Source organism: Suillus plorans (assembly GCF_016647745.1).
Source record: "Suillus plorans strain S12 chromosome Unknown HD556scaffold_60, whole genome shotgun sequence".
NCBI lineage: Eukaryota > Fungi > Basidiomycota > Agaricomycetes > Boletales > Suillaceae > Suillus > Suillus plorans.
The window spans coordinates 71,423-83,647 of NW_024537444.1; the positions used below are offsets into that span (position 1 = coordinate 71,423).

A 12,225-nucleotide genomic window follows, 5' to 3' on the forward strand; every position below is an offset into this window, starting at 1 on the left:
TCTTGTGGCATTGTTCCCATTCCACATCATGATTTTGATCATTCTCTTGATGATTACAATCCAATCTATTGGTTGCAATTATGTTTTGCTCACACGCAAGCCGACGTAGATACATGGCACATATGACATGGCAATACATATAAAATTATCGGGTATAGCATTCTACATTATAATGCACTTGTCTTTCGTCTTCTTGCTTTTCCTACTAGCACTATCCTCGTTCTTCCGTTTCCGCTCCTCCTCTTCCTTCTGTTGAATCTCCTGCTGTTGCTGCCTCCGCTTATATATCTCATGCGACCGCGCATCTTCTTCCGCTTGTAGTTGTCGTGCTAATATCACACTGTGTAACTCGGTTTTTAGTAATTGATCTTGGAAACAATCACATAAATCTTACTCTGGGTTCCCTTCCATCTCTAGGGCATGCAATGCGCTTTCCGCCGTTTGTCCAGCGAAGTCGCCCCCCACAGGTGTCGAACGAACAAAATCCGAGTCCACGAACGTCGACCCAACCCCATCAACATCTTCTAAGCGCTCCCATACTACCGACGGCTCTTGCAAAAACACATGATCCGTGACCAAACTGTAAAGCGACGAATCCTCCCCCTCTCGCTTATGCAACACGGAAAGGTGTGAATTTCGGAACAATGCAACAAGCGACCCTGGCTGTAATGTAGACGCAAGTTGAAATAGCCCATGATACGTCAATTGAGACTGGGTACTATCCAGGAACGCTTGTGTCACAAGCGCTAAAAAAAACTCGTCAGTAATAATCTCGCATAGCAAATTAAATCATACCATGTTCGATCTTCTCTCTATCTTTCTCCGAGTAATTATCGCTAGCACTACTCGGGCCCGCATAGCCACTCGGGCCGCTCCCCACTTGACTGCTACTCCCTACTTCTCCTCCTTCTCCTTCACCCCACACATCCCCACTCAACAACCGTCCCCTCGTAATATGATCCGCATCCGCAATGAGTGTGACAGCAGTATCGTAATCACGCACATGCTGCAACACCCTGTACTCCTCGCTGTCAGGGTCAACAAGCCACCCATGCACGAGCTCTATCCCTGCCTGCTCGAACAACTTCAATTCCCCACCTTCCCCTGCAGGTCGAAATGACGTAGCGCCTGTGAAGACAGGGTTCAGGTCGAGGCCCTCTAACACCATATTAGCTTCATTGACTACTATACAAATTGGAAAGAAATGATGCGCACTGGTGGTGCTGGGCATAATCGAGAGCGCAGCAGAGACATCAATATCCGGACAGCTCATGAGGAGATACTCTCCTACGAGCTGCGCAAGAAACTCATACGACACTGTTCCCCGCTCATACGGCAGGATCTCAATCTGCCCTCGCAGTATCAGGATATTGCCTGTACATCACAACGCGCTACCTCAGCATCGATCCTGCGTTAGAGCAGCAACACTCACAAATAGCAATGAATGAACATGGTCTGTCGAGCAATAATAATAAGTATGTGGACCCTAATGCACATGCCGCAGGCCCGCAGCACCACAATATTACAAGTCACGTACCCATTAAAATTCTGTGTTATGATCTTTAATCTTCGCTTTGTTTCCGTGCTTCCAAACGCGATTTCCTTGAGGTACCAGACTTCTGCTCTTGATACATGGAGGGTATCAGCACGCTCTGTCATGAAAGCTACAGTTGGGGTAGTAACCAAGAAGGCGAATACCGAAACGAGGTTCGTGGCGGTGCAACCTTGGTGGTAACCTCGTCGTCACAGTTAAATTTGAAACTTGTGAGTTTTCACAACATTTTTCAGTGTCAAGATTCTGCGCAAAACGAGCTAGTCTCTTCGAATTCTCACTCGTGATCATTGCGTTCCATTGGACAGCCTTTCGATTCATTTTTGCTGTCGCGGCAGCGCGACGGAGAATAATTGAATTCAAAGGATGGCGTCATATCATGATATCATGGCAACGCAGTTGGCTTTCATTAGCTACACATATGATGGACGCCAAGACACTAGAAATACTGTAAAAGATAAACTGGAGGTGAATTGTCGAGTGAACGAGGAGGTGCTGAATCAGAAATTACGTGCAGAATAGCGAATTTCAAGGACTCGAGTATGTAGATCTGTCCAAAAGCTATTCTCCAGTTCAAGGAGTACCTTGAGATCGACACCGACACGAGGAGGACTCCACGGATATATCACGCCGTTTGAGCCTGGCAACTTGCATCTCACGCCATTGACCATCGAGAGCTGGAAGCGAAAACGCCAACAACACAAACAACACTTCTTGTTCAATGCAATGGCACCATTAATGGTTGCCTAGAAATCCCAAGCCCAAGAGTCAGATCATGCGACTCGAAAATGTAGAGCAAAGACTTGCCGGTTCGAGCAAGTTACGCAGAGCCATGACATGACCATCAGGAAGAGGGATGTCGTGAGCAGCATGGTAACGGTTAGAAGCCGAGAAATATGAGACAAGGCTCATCAATGTAGACTCCGCATGGATGGTGCCGGGGAAGGCTTGTGGAAGATAGGTTTTCATAAAAGATTTGACCACAGCTTTGTGAGCCTCCGAGTCCGAGTCATACCTCTTGAAGTATTCTTCGTAGATATCATCCAAGGTGGCAATTTCAAAGCCGCAATGTGGAACGTCAAGCAAACCAAAGGTAAGTTTGCCACGAGTAAACTGGGAATTTTCGGGCGAACAAAGTGTTCCTATGGCAGTATGCCATGCAACGATGGCCTTCAAGTGCCGTAAGACGCGCTGTCCAACAGATTCGCTAGGTTGTGGTGATAAGTCATCGGACTCGTTCCAATCATACACATCTATGTTCAAATAATTGGTTTGGCGGCAACATGAATGAGAAACCACTTGCTCTGACTACCTGAAGGATATATAATATCAGATTACGATGTAGATATTGAAAAAACAATGCACCTTCCACATTGCGAGGCAGCTTGCCAAATGTCGAGGCCAGTGTAGTCTTTGTCAAGAGGGTCTTTACAATGTCGGCCTTCCAATAGATATATCGAAACAACATCAGACATTGGTCTGAGACTCTGGCAACTGCATCCTTGAATCCAAGCATGTTCTCCTTCTCCTTCATCCTCTGGGCTTCTGTGGCATCAGATTCGAGTAGCATGATGAGGCGGCCAAGCAGCCAGGCCCAAAATTGCACAGTCTTGCTTGAGAATTCCAGCTGCATGACCTGCTGGTCTGCCGGACCTTGCTTACGCGTCCTCAGGCCTTTCCGAGTGAAGTTGTCAGGTGGTATGGAAATCAGGCCAAACCATGCGGGTGCATCAAACCAGTGAGTGTCCGAGAGTTCGTTGGCCTCCGGCGTCCAATCACACAACTTTTGGGCCACATGGACGTCCCATGTCTTCTGGTCCAAAAAAAATTCGCGTGAACAGGAACGACCGACAATGAATCTGCATAACGCAAAGAGGTTGGCTGAGTCTTGGTCATCCTCGAAGGATGCCAAGGCCGTCCAAACATCTTAGACGTGTTCCTTGAGGGATACATCACCATTTCTAAGAACCATAAGCGGCCTGTAGAGAATATGGACAACATTGAAGTTCGCACCTATTGTTGACAATTTCTTGAAACGATTTGAGAGATTTAGTCACCTCTTCTAACTTTAACTCGGACAAGGGAGAAGAGGGGTAAAATGTCATCGCGGGTGATAATATTGGCAAAGTGGCGCAAGAGGGAAGGGACATGTTTAGGATCCACCGACGGCAGATTATGACGGCCCATGTTTCGTAGCATGGTTGTAACAGCTCGAATGCGCTTTTCGACAATGGCAAAATTCGCCTGTGGGTGAGGCCCAGTGAAAACCGGACAGTGCGGGAGCGTGTGAGAGCGTGCGAGAGTGTTACGCAAAGTGCTAGATCATGTAGATCTGGTTGATAGCAGATGATGAGTATTTTCTTGTGAGCGCAGCGCATGCAGACGCATGAACTTTGCATAAACTTTGCGTGAATAGGGACGCTCAAAGTTGGGGGCGCTCACGCCTACCGCCCACGCCTATGGTCTACCTAAAACGTAGCTTACACAGTATTATATAATACGGATATGTACAAAACGAGATGGTGTTGTAAGCCAAGGGGGGTCGTAGGCATGGGCGACCTGAGCGCCCCCAACTTTGAGCGTCCCTAATTCTGCTTTCCTTGCAGTGCTAGGGTGTGACATGGGTGGACCCGGGTGACACCCATACCCAATCCACGGGTAGATAGAACTTCAGAGGCCTACCCGCACCCGTACGGGTGCACCCTTGGCAGCACTATCCTCCCGTTCACACGGTCTGTTAGACCCACTTTTCTTGTAGGGCGAAACTGGTCTCTGAGACCTACCCTCTCCAGAGGTGTCAGAGTATCCTCTTGGCCCCTCGCCGTGAAGACCTCCATCCTGGTTGGAGGGTTACTTTATATTGAAAGCGGGGCTCGCATCAGTGAATTGAGGAGTCCTCGATATTGTACCCGTGGGACTTATAGAATATAAGGACTAGACAAACGTTAGGCCTCAGTCGTGGATAACGGACTGAATTACTATGTACCTAGACAAACATTAGGCTATAGTAGTCGAGTTTAGTGCTGCCGGAGTCCAGTTCGGAACCTCGGTTCGAACCCGAACCTTTCCGAACCGGACCTATGGTCCGGTCACAGGTTCGGGATAGCCGCCGGACCGAACCTTCACATAGGTTCAGGGTTTGGCTGATACCGAGAAATCATGAACGCGTTCGGACGCGTCCGAACGCATCCGAACCGAATTGCAGAGGAGGATCCCCACGGGAGCTTCCGTACCTGATTCACTCGACACCATCATCACTATTGAACCATATCCTGGCAACAAACGATCTCCTGGCGACCATGGGCAATGTCAGCCCTGAATATACCAATCGCAGGAGATTCAAGAGCCTGAATGGCTTCTACTTTGCGGTGGCAACATTCCTTGTGGTGGCAACATTCCTCAGTAATGTTCCGGTAAGCCAGACATCATTATTTGTATTCTAATCTATCTTACTGTGTCAAGAACATATCTTTAGGATTCTCATTCACATCTTTCAGCGCTCAATGTCAGTCTACGGTGAATGCATCTTTCCATGTGTGGAAGTGGTATATTCAAGGTGCGCTAGTATAATTATATGTTACAGTTTGCGGTCTAAATATCTACGTTAGGTCCAATACCCACCCTTCCTGCTGTGCAAATGTCGTGCGCACTTAGACCTGACGGCCAATTGAAAGATGCTAAGGACATCAAGTGGTACAACGATCCTGACGATGATTCCCCCATGCTCCCATCGCCACCTCCTGCCACATCCAATGGCAAGATTACTGCCTTCGTGTCCCGTCGCTCGGGACGAGCCATCAAACCGACGGAGAAGATTCGTGACACTGTCAACAGCGCTCCAGCAAAGCGACCAGCACCAGCAGCTCCTGAGGGGCGGCCTGCACCCAAACGAATTCAAACCGGCTCCCACCTGAACCGTCATGGTGACGACGACGATGATGAAGAACCCCCTGCCGCAGAGGGACTTTCAGACGAGGAGGAGGAAGAAGACAAAGAGGAAGCTTACGAAAGGACAAAGGCATTGGGGGATGAGGACCGCGAGCATCGCAGGCCGACGAAGAAAGATGAGCGTAGTGCAGACTTAAAGACGATCTTCACACAAGAGAAGGGCCGTATGAACCCTCACACCCAAGAACGCGAGGACGGTTGGTGGTGTGAGGTATGCAGGTAAGTCTCAATGTTAAAATAATCGCACTGAACTAACATCAAGTCCAGAGGCAATGACGTACCATCCAGCCAGTGTTTTTTTAAAGGCAGTATCTCAACCCGCCGCACGCACATCGCACGCAATCCAAAATGCCACTTCCCCCTTTACCGAGACCGCTGCAACGACCGAGGAATCACAATGCACAGTCGTGCCATCCCTCTTAACTCCAAATCAACCGACGGAGTTCAACACACATTACACGCCTCCCTTGCACCTAAGGTTCCTGAGTTCACGAAGTCCGGCCTGATGGACTATATTGTCGAGCTCATTGTCTCCGAGGATGAGGTGCGTGTTTGTAATCTTTTGTTTCGTGTGATTGTGACTTAATATACTTATACTAGGCGTTCCAACTCGTCGATAAGGGTCCATTTCGTCGCCTGCTTCAATACCTTCGGCCCTCCCTGTTGGATAAGGATATCCCCCATCGCACGAAGACTCGCGATGAAATACTCGAGCGGGCCAAGCTTGCCGTGCAACGCGTCAAAGAGAAGCTTAAGAAGGTCGACAGCAAAATTTCCATCACGTTCGACTCCTGGACGTCTGAACCTGGCGTGCCTTTCCTTTCTGTCACTGCGCATTATATTGACTCCCAAGATGGTAAGCCTCAGGAGTGGGAGTTGAAGAGCGAGCAGCTCGCGTTCACAATCATCAACGGCAACCATAGCGGTAGCAATATCGGAAGGATTTTAATTGAAACTATCAATAACTACGACTTTCACACCAAGGTTGGATGGTTCACGGCCGACAACGCCACCAATAACGACACGGCAATTCAGACCATTGCACTCGCTATTGACCCTTCTGGTGAGGAATGGGTTGCAGGAGAGCACTGTGTACGGTAAGGGTTATATTTATATCACTTTCTATTATATGCTAATGTCTTTTCAGTTGTATGGAGCACGCCCTACATCTGGCCGCAAAACATTTCGTTGAAGAGGTTGCGCCTACCCCTGCAAGTGTTCTCGTCAGGAACGAGACCAATGAAGATGACGACGATGAAGCGACTGACTTCGATGTCGCCGATACTGTGGGCAAAGCCCTTGCATTTGTTGGGCAGGTAAGTTTGTGCCTCGTCTGATTAGCCTTGCTTTGACTAACTGTTTATTTAGGTACGGAAATCTCCCCAAGCCCGTACTTTCTTCCACAAGTGTTGCGCGGAGGTCAATGAACCCAACCTCGAGCTTTTGAAATGGATTCGCACTCGATGGGCCTCACTGTTTGGCATGTTAGAGCGCACCCTCAAGTTGCGTAAGGTTAGTTTACCGCTACTGTCCCTACAAACAATTACTAACTCTATCAGCAGGGTGTGAATAGGTTCATACAGCTCGCAGATGATAGCGACGAAGTCCCCAACCTGCAGGGCAAGTCCTATGGCACATTCAAGCTCTCGGCCGAGGAATGGAAGAACTTAGAGTTGATGCATGACGTGCTTCAGGTGCGTGCTTCTTCATTGATGAGTTTAATTTTTATTAACTTATTGCATTACCAGGAGCCTGCAAATGCGCAGCAATCATTCTCTGCGACTCGCGAACCCACTGTATGGCGTGCGATCCCGGTACTTGAATTCCTCCAACAAACCTGGCAAAATATGGCCGGGTCTTCAAAGTTTGCCGACTTTGCAACCACCATTGACTGTGGCATCGACAATCTTCGCAAGTGGTACCATAAGATCGATGAAACCGACGTCTATTTCATTTGTCTCGGTACGTGTTTTGATTAATGTAAAGCCCTATCTAATGTATTGTATCTAGCGCTGGACCCCAACTATAAGACTGCGTATGCGAAGAGCAAATGGGAGCCCTGCGACTTCGACAAGGGCATGAGACGCCTGCAGATTGTTTTCGACAGGTACTATCATCACCATTCCTTGCCGGCTGCAGAGCCTGCTGTCGTGGCTCCTTCCTCTCTTGCACGCCAAGGCTCGTATGGCCACAGCTGGATGCGTGACGCTGTCAAATCCCGTGGTGCAAGTGACACTGCAAGCCGAAGGCCTCGTCAAGAGCTCGAGGACTACCTGGCTTCCCCACTAGAGGATATCGAGAACGTAGTAGCTTGGTGGGGCGTGAGTGTTTTTTTTTGAATCCCTATTCCTTACAAGTTGACATAAATATTCCTTAGCATCACTCAATTCAATATCCTACTATCTCGCGCATTGCTAAGGATTACTTAGCCATTCAAGGCTCTGCTGTTGCATCCGAACGAGCGTTTTCGAGCGGCGGCATCACTGGGACCACACGGCGAAACTGTCTGTTGCCGACAACGTTTGAGGCACTTCAGTTGTTGAAGAACGGATACCGTCAAGGCCACATATCTGCAACGGCTCAAGCTGAGTTCGCCGCTGCTCGTGAATACCCTGACATGGATATCGTGTAGTTACTGTACTCATTTATGTCGAATTTTTCATGTATTTCCTTCATTTTTTTTGAATTTATACATAGCGTTCGGACGTTCGAACGCGTTCTGAACTCGAACCGAACGCTTCCGAACGCGTTCGGAAGGGTCCAGTTCGACGTTCGCCCTCATTGCCTGAACCTGACCGATGGTCCGGTTCAGGGTTCGCATTTGGAGGCCCAAGAACCGGACCGAACCGGACTTCGGCAGCACTAGTTGAGTTAGTGTCTAGGTAACATGCGAAGAATAAGAGACATACCCTCAGTCGTGGATAACGGACTGAGGGGAGAGAAACGAGTGAAACAAAACTATATAGTGGTTTGAATTCCTAACCAATACTCCGCTGATCCGTGTCGCGTTGTCACGTGCATGCCTTGTGCGTAGTGATGGCCAGGTCCGGTCCTGAACCACGGTTAGGGCATCTATAGTATAAAATTTTTGTAACATTGCTATATAGCTATGTAAGTCTGCGAACCTAGACGACTTTTAGTATTCTGAGACAAGGTCACGGCTTTGTAACACCATGGCCGGTAAGGGATGATAGTGTAGGTGTATTCGCCTTGTCGAGCATTGTCATTTCCCTCATTCAAGCTTTCAGTTAGAAGGGTATTTAAGACTATATCACGGAAAGTGGGTTTGGCAATGTTCATCAAATATGTACTCACAGGAGAGTTTGCAATAATGTATTGTTGTTGGGCCATTACAGCTGGGAAGAGATGGCAGGGTACCTCAGTAAACCTGGTTGAACATTCTCACACTTCCCAATTCAAGTTGTAAATTACAAGGCTATTTTTCACAGTTTGCCGATGCCAAAGCTATGCGTATCCCATTCATAACATGAATTGAAGTAATCAAAGCTTATGATGTCATCTCCATGAGGAGATTCGTACAAGGGGCATCACGGTATACCGTACGCATGGTCAAAAAACACTAGTTGAAACACTCAAAATATTGGACTGAAATAAAGGCAAGAGACCCAGAACAAAAGCGAGGATACAATATATAGTAAGCAATTGAAGGCTAAAACATAAGAATTATTCACAATCAGTATCACAAACAAACCAGTCGTATATACTTGGCAGGTGCCAATTCATCGTGCAACTAATGCAACTTAGTAGGCAGCCCGAGCATCCCCTAAGAGGGTCTTCAGAAGTGCACTCTCACTCCCGTCGAAACTTCCATCGCCCCAATCACCGGGTTCAAAATGCATCTTTTCGCCATCCTGTACCCTTGAACTTTGGGCCCTTCGAACCATCCAACCCGCCCAGCGTAGCAGCGTTTGTGTTGATGCCCAGGAATGAACCATCCCAGAAACGCGAGTTGTCGAGTTGGCTACACTTCTTGGCGATAAGGTATGATCCTGGTCACCACCACTTCCTTGATGCGTTCCATTTGGAGATCCAAGCGGTTCGTTGTGAATGACAAAAACTCCTTGTACTCTGGATTTGTTTTGAAGGGGTTCAGCTATGCTGCTCGGTCGCACAAAAGGCCCGTAGAGGTGTTGAGCAGATGAAGGGAGTATTGTTGAGTTCAATCCAAACTGCTCTTCGAATGCTTCTGATGGACAGACGTACTGCTGACGCAGATCTACAGAACGAGATAAGTGTTTCGAGACGATGCAGGAATGTTCTATGGCTTACCTCATATCTAAGCTTCAGGAGCATCATCCAACTTCGACAACATGATTGTGAAGGCTTCGATGGCTTCATCGTAGCATTGCGCGCCATGCAGCACTGTGTGTGTCAACTGGTATCCAATATGAGACGACGGATTGAGTCCAGTGACCTATGCATCGCCGAAGTCAACATGGGGTATGAAATCGTAGATGTCATCGCACCTTTTGCATGTCGAGGAGCGCATCCTCCCATAGCATTTCCCCCAACTTTGCCTTACTGCGATTTGCTAAGGTATTGAATGTAGAATTCAGGTCAATCACCGTAGAGTATAGGTCAATAGCCTTGTCGTAATTGTTTGGCAGATGCAAGTATGGTCTCTACCAGGCATGGACACACTAATAGATAGTGGATAAGTTGTTAATGAACAATAAGAACAGGAGCACATACAATGTAGTTGAAGTTCGTGTGTACGTATAACGATGCCCTGCCAGTGTACGTCGACAAAAACACTTTCAAGAAACACGCTAAATCACAACAGAATGAGAATTTTGAGCAAGATATGATTGAACTGTACTTACCGGAACTTCGAACTTTCTCTGTGTGATCAATGTAATCGATACGAAATGCACGCAAGACGATGGTAAGCGCAATTGATTGTAACAGAATGTCACATGGTCACAACTGTGACAGTACTTAGTACTGTCCAAAAAGACCGAACTTCAAAGCTTCACTCGCGAAACACTCATCCTACCAGTACAATACAATGGTCAAGATCAATTTGTCGATCCGATTGACACGGTGCAATACAACTCAAGTGTATGCAGTGAGTGCCACTGCTATCTGCTCGTTGATCATTGCTAAATAGATGTTAGCGATATGCGCGATATATCCAGCATCCTGACTCACCACATGGACCACAAGCACATTTGGGGCGGGGGTGAAGGGGAAGGACTCCGAGTCAACTGGAAGTAGAGGTTGTGGGTGGTGATGCGGAGGTCCCGCTGGGACTCGGATGTTGGGAGACGTTGAAGGAGAGGTTCAGAGCGTTGTGCAAGATGTGAGCCAGGGCATCCGGTGAGACTCCATGCGATGATTGTTGAACTACAAAACTCACACATTCATATCGATTTGCCATAGATATCCCAATCTTCGTTCTGCTGAATGTTAAACATGTTATATGAGTTAGCAACTACACATCATATAACCTGTATACGTATAAACTCGATTTTCATGGTCCCTCCATTGCTGCCTTGGTACTTGAAACTGGTGGAGAGTCGATTTGCAAGGGAATGTGATGACATGGACCCTGCGATCTTTTCGGCGTCACGTTTGAAGACTTGTTTGTTTTTGGAAATATCGAGAAAAGGTTTAGAGACAGTAGACATATTTGAGATGTGCGCTTACAAAGCCCTAGCTCAACGTGTTGTTGGCTCGCGGGCTCGCCTACTTGTGGAGCGTCCATCTAGTTCAGGCTCTGTTCAACAACTGCCCATCGACAATAACTCGGAGTCAGGGTTGTACAATGCTAATGATTTAGCCTGAATTGAGATAAAGGATCAACTGATGAGAGAAAATAGAGCTAACCTTGTGCATTTTCTATTCTGAAACCTTTCAAATCTCCAATGTACCCCGAGAGAAGATGCAAGAAAAGTATAATAGGCCGACAGAGGTGCTTGGTAAACGGCCAGACTCAATATAGACAGGCACCCTTCCAGCCAAGAGTTTCATAGGCGCATGTCTAATCAGTAGATCCAGCCACATGTGCATTATCTGGTGTAGATGGCATCATAGACTCCCCAGATTTATTGTAATCAGGAAGCTCAGCTTTCATTTGAATTCGGAGAGCATGCTTGAAGACCAGTTGTATGACAATATCTTCCTCACGCCTGAGTCAAAGTGTCTGGAAAGTAGATGAGCGAGATTGTAAGTGAGCGAGATTGTAAGTTATTGAATATTGCTCCCACCCCAATGTAAATATACTCTGCCAAGTAACCCGTAATCGGTTCCAATGAGATATCCAGATCCATGGACGGACCACAACACCCTCGCCTTTTGTTTCAATATAACTATGCAGATCACGTGAGGGATGTGAGGAGACATGGTAACAAGACCGTTTACACCCACAGTTAATTGACTTTGCCAACACCTATCATGGGAAACTGTTAAACATAGGGTGTCGCACGCAAGACGAATTGCATACCTGGAGAATGATCATAATAGCAAACACAGTCACGGTTTAGCCGATACAATCAGTCTGCATGAAACTGAATGTCGCCCCCAACCCCCAGAGAAGGTATCAAGGTGCTATAATGACCCATCAGCCAAGACAACAGCACCATAAAGTGATGAAACTTACCACAGTTGCTTGCAATCCTGCTCCCAACGATGCAGAAGCCTCAGATCGGGTGCAGGTTATGGTGATGCTGCATGAATAAGAGTGTCATCCATTTGTCACCATC

The 12,225-nt window shown here is 47.4% G+C and overlaps 3 protein-coding genes across 3 annotated transcripts; all 3 read right to left on the bottom strand.

Moving 5' to 3' along the window:
• Positions 1-8: 8 nt before the first annotated feature.
• On the bottom strand, positions 9-1,901 carry HD556DRAFT_1275424 (uncharacterized protein). The gene is made up of 5 exons (XM_041299224.1): positions 1,538-1,901; positions 1,433-1,455; positions 796-1,374; positions 395-746; positions 9-340 (listed from the first exon to the last, which is right to left on the bottom strand). Exons 1-5 carry the CDS (start codon positions 1,657-1,659, stop codon positions 163-165), a joined length of 1,254 nt encoding a protein of 417 aa, XP_041156358.1. The 5' UTR covers positions 1,660-1,901; the 3' UTR covers positions 9-162.
• HD556DRAFT_1529546 (uncharacterized protein) lies at positions 1,902-4,389 on the bottom strand (the record flags this gene model as incomplete). The annotated part of the gene is made up of 5 exons (XM_041309415.1): positions 1,902-2,294; positions 2,356-2,805; positions 2,856-2,864; positions 2,918-3,365; positions 4,336-4,389. The coding sequence occupies 5 exons, from the start codon at positions 4,387-4,389 to the stop codon at positions 2,053-2,055; spliced, it is 1,203 nt and encodes a 400-aa protein (XP_041156359.1). The 3' UTR covers positions 1,902-2,052.
• A 4,872-nt stretch (positions 4,390-9,261) lies between these two features.
• On the bottom strand, positions 9,262-11,151 carry HD556DRAFT_1311439 (uncharacterized protein; the record flags this gene model as incomplete). The annotated part of the gene is made up of 8 exons (XM_041300540.1): positions 9,262-9,723; positions 9,791-9,883; positions 9,988-10,143; positions 10,214-10,290; positions 10,345-10,362; positions 10,480-10,513; positions 10,673-10,728; positions 10,980-11,151. The coding sequence occupies 8 exons, from the start codon at positions 11,149-11,151 to the stop codon at positions 9,262-9,264; spliced, it is 1,068 nt and encodes a 355-aa protein (XP_041156360.1).
• Positions 11,152-12,225: the final 1,074 nt, after the last annotated feature.